The 8,226-nt window shown below is 29.3% G+C and overlaps 1 protein-coding gene across 1 annotated transcript in view; it reads right to left on the bottom strand.

The window, feature by feature from the left end:
* LOC107440221 (low-density lipoprotein receptor-related protein 2) overlaps positions 1 to 8,226 on the bottom strand; it is a 32,584-nt gene that overhangs the window by 17,576 nt on the left and 6,782 nt on the right. The window contains exons 3-4 of the mRNA XM_071181626.1: positions 7,761 to 7,991; positions 6,319 to 6,378 (exon numbers count right to left, since the gene is read on the bottom strand). Coding sequence (XP_071037727.1) covers positions 6,319 to 6,378; positions 7,761 to 7,991 — 291 coding nt within the window. The remainder of the gene's footprint in view (positions 1 to 6,318; positions 6,379 to 7,760; positions 7,992 to 8,226) is intronic.

Below are 8,226 nucleotides of genomic sequence, written 5' to 3'. Positions count from 1 at the left end.
GAAAGAATATATGAAAAATCTATAAAAAGAATGAAAAGAAAGAAAAGAAAGTAAGCATGTGAAAAAAATTATTATAAAAAAGCTAAAAAGAAAGAAAAGAAAGAAAGAAAAGAGGAAAAAAGGAGGAAAAGAAACTTAAAATATTAAAACAGAGGTTATTCAAAAAGACTAAAAAGAAAGGAAAAAAGAAAGAAAAGAAAAAAGAAAAGAAAAAATAAAGAAAAGTAAAGAACGCAAAACATTAAAACACATTTTTCTAAAAGTCTAAAAAGGGGAAATAAATCTATNGGTCAGCACTGCGCCCACTTCCCAGAGACAAGCTGGTCCCCTTCAATCTGAAACTTGATGAGGTTTCAGCTGCCACTAAGGATCGAAATAAATTGCAACGTGATCAAATTGGTTAATTTTATTGCATAAAAGACAAGGAAAAAAAAGAGGAAATATATTTTAAGACATTTTTTATGTTTGTGTGCCCTTACACTGTATAAAATCTTAATTCAATAATGTCATTGGTCAGAATTTCTAATGACAAAGAAAAATTTATAAGAAAAATAAAAAGATACTATTCAAGCAATCTTTCGGGCAGTTTCATGGCATGGAAATACCTTAGTATTGAGTTGAGCTTCGCGATCAAAATGTGAAGAAAAATAATCATAAAAGTTCTAAAACTAAAATGAATAATTTTCATGTAATAATTAAACATGACTAAAAAGTAAGGAAGTTAATTTTTTGAATTTCAAAAAAAAAACTTTTATCGCATTTATGAATTTACTTTGCCTGAGGTACAGTATTTAAGTAAAAATCGCCTTTTCTCCTATTATTTAGCCCTTTATAAGGCTTTGGTAAGTATACTAACATCAAATTTTAAATAAAAATAGGAAACCAAGATTTGTTCGACCATCTACAGATAAATTCAGGGAATACAAAGAAGGGTTTTCTTTTACATTAATGCGAGTAACAATAAAGGTTAGAGTGAGATCAAGAGGTCAACATTATAGAGAGCTACTTTCTCCTGTACCTTATGCGCCGTTATTTCAACGTCCAAATTTACTGCCACCTCTTTTTAGTAGAAAAAGTTTTAAGTTCCACCACCCAAAGAAAACAGTTTTAAAAATCAAATTAGCTTTTGGGTAATAAACTATATTAATTTTAATTAATAAGTCAATCACAATCCCAAAAATATTTAATCATAACATAAACTCGAAACAAATGGCAGTATAAAGGTTTATTGAATCTCAGGTCTATCACTACCGAAAACTCCTCCATGTCTTTCAAATTGATGGGACCAGGGCCTGATTATCGCCTAGGCCCAATACCAAGGGCCCACACTTTCTGGAGGGGGGGGGCACAATATGACTATTTTTTTTAAAAAAACTGAAAGAAACAGTTTTTTTTCTTAAAAAAATTTACTTTTTTAAAAACATTTTTTATATTGTGATAAACCACACTCGTGTCAACATTATACTAATCAAATTCGAAAGTGCAGCTGAATTTTAATTGGGGCAATTTTTACGTCAACGGCTTAAGTGAATGCACTGAATATGCACTTTAATTATTTAAAAGTGTCATATTTAAATAAACTCTTATTTAAATGTGTTTCATATTTTCTATGACTACTATAAATTTGGCTCTTTTGAATATTTTCTGTGTGCATTTTTTAATAAAAATTATAAGTAATAACCTTAATATTTCAGCATGCATGCAGAACGTATCGTTAAATCTAATGAAAAGTCGGCTAGCTTTGTGTTGGTTTAAGTACTAAATAAAAAAATAATTGCAGCTTACTATAAAAAATAATTCTACTTTTAGCAAAAATCACTGATTTTCAATTGTTTGTGGTCACCAAACTATTTTTATTTTGACATAACATTGTTTCGCTGTTTTATATTTTGCTTCAATATATAGATAGGAGAACTTTTTCTTAGAAAAATGATCCTCAATCGTCTGCTTTCAAAATTTCTTAGAATGTTTCTCTTGAATCATGCAGTTGAATAGATTATTTTTTATTATTAGGACTACTCTTTAGAAACTTAATTTCAAAATATTTCATAAGCGGCCCGAACAATTTGGTAAGCATTGGTCCTGAATTGTTTTGATCGGTCCCTGTATGGGGCATACGCTAATAATTTTTAATCAGCAAAAAATTATTTCATTTTCGCTCAAGTCCACTTCAAAAACATTTTTAAAACATATATTTTAATAATTAAATATAAATCAAACGTGAAAGTAGCTTACCTTTTGCTGAAGAAACTACAACGAAGATTAGCAAAGCAATTATTATGTGTGGAATCATTGTATATAATTGATCGGACAACTTACAATTGAGTTAATATTTTAAAAATAGCAAATAATGATTTTGCCTTAACAAGCATTAAATTCCACAAAGGATTATATCAGGAACCGGAAATTAATTAAAATGTTTTGATAAAAACAAACAAAGAAAAGTTTAACTACTTATACGTCTAATCTCACCAAAATTCTATTTTTTTTCTACAGCAAGTCGAGTGATTGGGAGTTTATAACGCTAGATTGCCGAAGGAAGTCATTTTATCTGCTTTTTCATTTGCAAAAAATGTACAAATAGTAATGCAAATTTTTTTTCAAGCGAAGTAATTTTTTTATTGTTCATATTTACTGTAAATAATGTAAAAAAATATTAAAAAGTAATTTGAAATTTTTTTTTACACATTAGTTGTTTCTTCACAATTCAGTCATTTTGATTGCTTTTGGGCAATATAGGTATATATTAAGTTTCAGTCTTTCTAGTGTTAATAAAGACTAAATCACATGATAAATATTTAAAAAAAAGTATCATTAATATCAAACTGTACTTATTTTTTTTATTGAAAGTTAGAAAATGGGGAGAAATTTTTCATGTACCAATTGCGTGGGTTTCACTTGAAAAGCATTTTAAAATTATTTTTAAACTGCTCCATGTAAAGTTTAAAGCAACATATTAGATAAAGTATACAATTTTTGAATATCATTATATTCTAATAGTTCTGTAATGCAAAATATACTGTACCATAGATAGATGCAGGCAGTTCAGAAAAAGATGATTTTATATTGCCAATTCATAAATTTAAATTCTAGAGAATCTCTTGAAGCAAAAAATTTTGTAACACCTTTTAATAACAATAACAAAAAACTATTATTACACACTATAACTATAAAGTTACTATTAATAAAAATAAAAAAATTATCATTTTACTGCAATTTTTACTATTTAGATTATTATTTTACTCGAATGTAAAGTGATAGAATATACAGATAAACCCCGCTATAGTGAACACGGTTTATAGTGAACTCTCGGATATAGTGAACGAAATGTTCGGTCCCGTGCCTTGCTATACCCGTATAATGTTATTTCTTGTGGATATGTGAACCAAAAAAGTGATGAAGTTGGATATAATGAACTTTTTTCTGTCTTCGACTGATTTTTTTCTTCATTCTTTTGTTATAATATTGAACTTTCTACTTCAAAATAAATACATATACTGATTTTTTAAACCATCATAATTATTTTTTTCTTCTTTGCTTTTTTTTCTTACTTTCCTATCCCTAAACAAATCAAATAGATGTTTCTAACCCAGGCAGACGATGCCCCTGTTAAGTGTCAGTGGAATCAATATGCATCTTCTGTTAGAGGGAATGAGTAATTATTCATTATTGGTCAAAGAGTTGGACACTAATATGTGTTGATAAGGCCCTCATTTCAATTCCTTTTTGCTCTCAGTGCAGTTAAAAAAAAGCCTGCAAACAAGTGTCTCAAATTTAACTATGGCGAGCAGTAAAAGTAAAAAGTTCTCTATTGATGATAAAATGGGCATAATCAGAAAAATTGAAAATGGATGTAATCAAGCTGATATTTGCAGGGAATATAAACTATCCAAATCTACAGTTCGTAACATATGGAAAAATGGGCAATTAACAATTTCTGCCCATGAAAAAAATTTAAATGGCAGAAAAAAATTGAGAAAAGCAGATCACAAGGATATTGAAGAAGCATTACTGAAGTGGTTCATCATTCAAAGAAGACGCAATCTTCCAGTATCTGGACAAATGTCGATGAATTTGCTAAGCGATTTTATGAGATTACTTTTATGTGCTCGAATGGCAGATTAGACAAGTTTAAAAAGTGGACTAACAGAAATTCAGGAAAAATTATCTGAGAGTCGGGAAATGTTTCCCTATCTGATGTTGAGGTTGGTCAACAGCTGAAGATTACAAATTTTTTTTTTTTACGCAGGACGAAGAGTAATAAAAAATAACAAATTTTTGCTACTACATAATATTTTTCAGTCATTTATTTGAATAACGTGTAATAAAAGGGAGGAATTTGGGAACCATTAGTTAAATTGCCTGCCTAACGGATATAGTGAACGAAAATTTCGGTCCCTTGAGGGTTCACTATAGCGGGGTTTGACTGTTTATTCAAAAAGGACACTCGTAGAAAATGTCAGCAACTTAAAAATATAAAAAATAGTTAGAATAATTTTTAATGTGTCTCTTATGAAATAAAGTTAAAACAAGTTTTTTTTTGGAGCCGCCATTTTAGTAAAAAGTTTACCGATGCAGACACCACTTCAGATTGACAGACGTTTGGATTATGCACTATTTCTGAAATAATTTAGCACGGTCCTTAAATATTAGCTCAAATTAATTAAATAATTAACTTAATAAATTACTTTACAATTTTGAAATAAATATTTTTCTTGTGAAATTGTAAGAAATGATATGATCATACTAACTATTGTTTTGAATTACATTTAGAAAAACGTGCAAAATAAAACGGTTCATAATGTATAAGATTTCTCTTTGTCTGAAATCTCAAGACACTGATTGCATCAACAATTCTTTAAGAACTACCCAACTGTTATATATCATGTATGAAATTCCCGTTGCATTCATATTTTGTCTTGTCAACCTTGTGTCATAATTTTATTTTTATTGTCACGAAAATGTTTGTGACACCATTTTTCAATGGAGCAAAAAAAAANAATGATTTGGATGATTCACTAAAGTACCACTAGCATGTTTATTTTAACATTCTGGATCAATAGGCGTCCCTAAATCTGAAAATGGCCGAACATTGCAGAATAATTTATGATGGAAACTGCAGTTCTTCGCTTCCTGTGTAAAAAAATGATGTCTGCGTCACGTGAAAACTACATGCACTGTTAATAATTTTTTATTTTCTAATTAGAGCACTTGTGCATAATTTCATATTTAACTAATTAAAGTTTCCTTTCTGCAAATTTAATTTGAAAAATGAAGTTAACCGTCATAGTAATAAATTAACGAATGAGAGTTGTTTGCTTATTTGTAAGATATAATATAATTATCAAAAGTCTAGTTGTAGAACATTATATGCATATAATTCTAATTACTGCTGCAGATAAAATATTTATATTTCGATTTCTTAAAACAAATAATTAAACAATAGTACAAATTGAACTTGAAAAATGTGTGACTGATGGACACTTGCCCTATTGCATTTCATTTACTCTGAAAAATCACTTGATTTGAATCCCATAAAAATTTAATTGACTCTTTGGAATAGCGAATTAATCTCAGAAATACACGCGAAGAATTGCATCATAAAATCCTGCGTTGGCGGCTTAAATTGGATACGTACGAAACCAAGTGGATTAACTTTCTAACATAATAAAACTGATATCGAGACCACACAAGGAAAAATAATACTCTTCGTGATTTCTGAAGAAGAGAGTGATTCGAGTGAGCTTACTACAAAATATTCCTAAGAAATATATTGCTTTAATGGATTCCTTAAGAAATAGATTAGATAATATTACATAACTAAAGCTGCCATATATACGTTCTCAAGAATAATATAAAAAAGAAGATTGTTCTTTTTGGTGTAATTCAAAGGTTAATCGAGAAAAATAACCATAAATAACAGGACAAATAACAATAATCTTTATCAAAAAATGATTTTTAATGAAACATTGATGAATTAAAATTTTAAAACAAAGCCAATTACTATGCGAATATGAATTTTTTTAGTGAATTCCAGGAGACTTTAGTAAGGGCTTTATGAAACATAAATTTTTGTTTTGAAAATAATGTACTAACTATAAGTGTATATAAATTCAAACATATCTATCATTTCCTATTTGTTCATTTAATTATTTATTTAAATTCAAATACATAAGAAGTTCATTTCATTAAACATCAATAGCAATAAATATTTAAATTAAAAAGAATAAAACATTTTGAGAATCTTGAATTTGAAATATTAAGATTTGGTTGAATTTCGCATGAAAATGCTCAGGAAAAAGTCTTTAAAAACCACACTTGAATCGTCCAGTTCATCAATAATACTGTCGATATCATCAGAATCCTTTTTCACATGATCTAAAGGAAACAAAAATCTAATTATACAAAAAAAAATCATCAATTTTTAAGCCAACGATTAAAAATCAGAAGACAGTCTTCGATATGAAATGCATTAAATGCAACTAAGAACATATTCAATGGAAATTTTGAAAATTTGAATTTTGAAGTTTTGACTGCCATTTTATTCAAAGACTCAAAAAAAGAAAAATTTACTCCAATATTTGATGCAGGAGTTCCGTTGTCTTCTGGATTGGGTTTAAAAATACATGCCTACGGAGTTGAACATTGGTAGTTTAAAAGCCATAAAAAAATAACTAAGCTGCTAACTTTAAGATTCTGTAAATTTTGGTAATAACAATTAATTTAATTTTAAACAAGCTCAGCAGTTTTTTCGGGGAATAAACAGGCATGAATATTTCCGAAAACTAATTTTTATTTCACAATTAATGTAATTTTGTCAATAGTCGGCATTTCACAGCATTCGTTTTTTGAATATCGTGTTGACGATATCGGTCGACATTCCTCAACGTTTTTACAAAATCGAACAATATACGTTATGAAAGGGGTCTATTTTTATATAGTACAATATATCGCAACGATATTGTACAATGTTCGAAGATAAGTTTTTACGATATAGTTTTTGAGATATGTGCTACTTGGGTCCTAAACCCAAAATTGGGCCGACTGTTCACCGACGATTATGAAATAGAATATGTTGAGGTGCGCCATGTTGCATCCAAACGATGTCAATCAGCGCATAGTAGCAGCAATTCTGGTATGACGTAAATTTACATCATGGCTACATAGAGTCAGCCTGTCACAGAGCATATGTTACAAACCCCGATGCTGGCTCTTCCTTAAAAAATTTCAGGATGCCAACTGACGCCTAACCATGTGCGTCCCATATTTTAAAGGTTTTCTTCGTTTGAAAATCTCGTAAACGTTATTCTATTATTTTCGTTGTTGACTTTATCATGCACATCGACTCTATCTTCGCGAGGAAAAATTAATCTCTGAAATTTAAAAGATGACCTAATTTGTACAATGTAAGATGTAAATCATACAATGATCCCGTGCTTAAAACAATATGTGGTTACAGATTAAAAGGTCATTTTTTCCCCTCTTAAGCACTGGTTGACACATATAAAGTTATAGGAACGAGCCACAAAATCAAAATAGATATTTGTTTACGTCATTAAAGCATGCGCAATGTGAGATAATGTCTGAGTTGGCACGACTGCTCACGCTGAGCTTGAAAAACAGTATTTTGTTGGGGTCAGGGTACTTCAACTTTCAGCTGATGCGCACAGAAGGCCNAAGAAACAAGTCCTTTATATTCATTCTTCTTTATTATTTTTGGGATTCGCGGTTTTATTGAAAATATGTAATACTTTATTTACCACAATTTTCTTCATCACTTCCATCTGAACAGTCCCTCTGATGATTGCAAACAGATTGTTTAGGAATGCATTTATTTTCATCGCATCTAAAATGAGTTTCCTCGTCGCACTCATAAGTTTCGCAGTTTTCTTCATCATTTCCTTTCTTGCAATCCTTCTTTCCGTCACACCTATATATTTGAGGAACACATTGTTTGTTGCCGCAATAAAACCCTTCGCATTCAGATTGTTCTGATGAAAAAAAAAAAAAAAATACAAANAAAAAAACAAACAAACACAGAGTCAAAAATCATTCTACTTAGAGTTCACTACATAATAAACTTAATGTTTCGCCAACTGCATTCTTAAATTCTTAAACGTTACTGTTTTCAACATTTTAAAGAATTTATTTTTCGTCTTTTTAAAGATTTTTTGTTTCGTTTTATGGAGATGGTGTATAGCTGAGCTATATTATAAGTATACAATT

The sequence above is a fragment of the Parasteatoda tepidariorum genome, chromosome 6 (assembly GCF_043381705.1).
Source record: "Parasteatoda tepidariorum isolate YZ-2023 chromosome 6, CAS_Ptep_4.0, whole genome shotgun sequence".
Taxonomy (NCBI): Eukaryota; Metazoa; Arthropoda; class Arachnida; order Araneae; family Theridiidae; genus Parasteatoda; species Parasteatoda tepidariorum.
The sequence above is the reverse complement of the archived record's forward strand: the minus strand, read 5'-3'. Positions and strand labels throughout refer to the sequence as shown.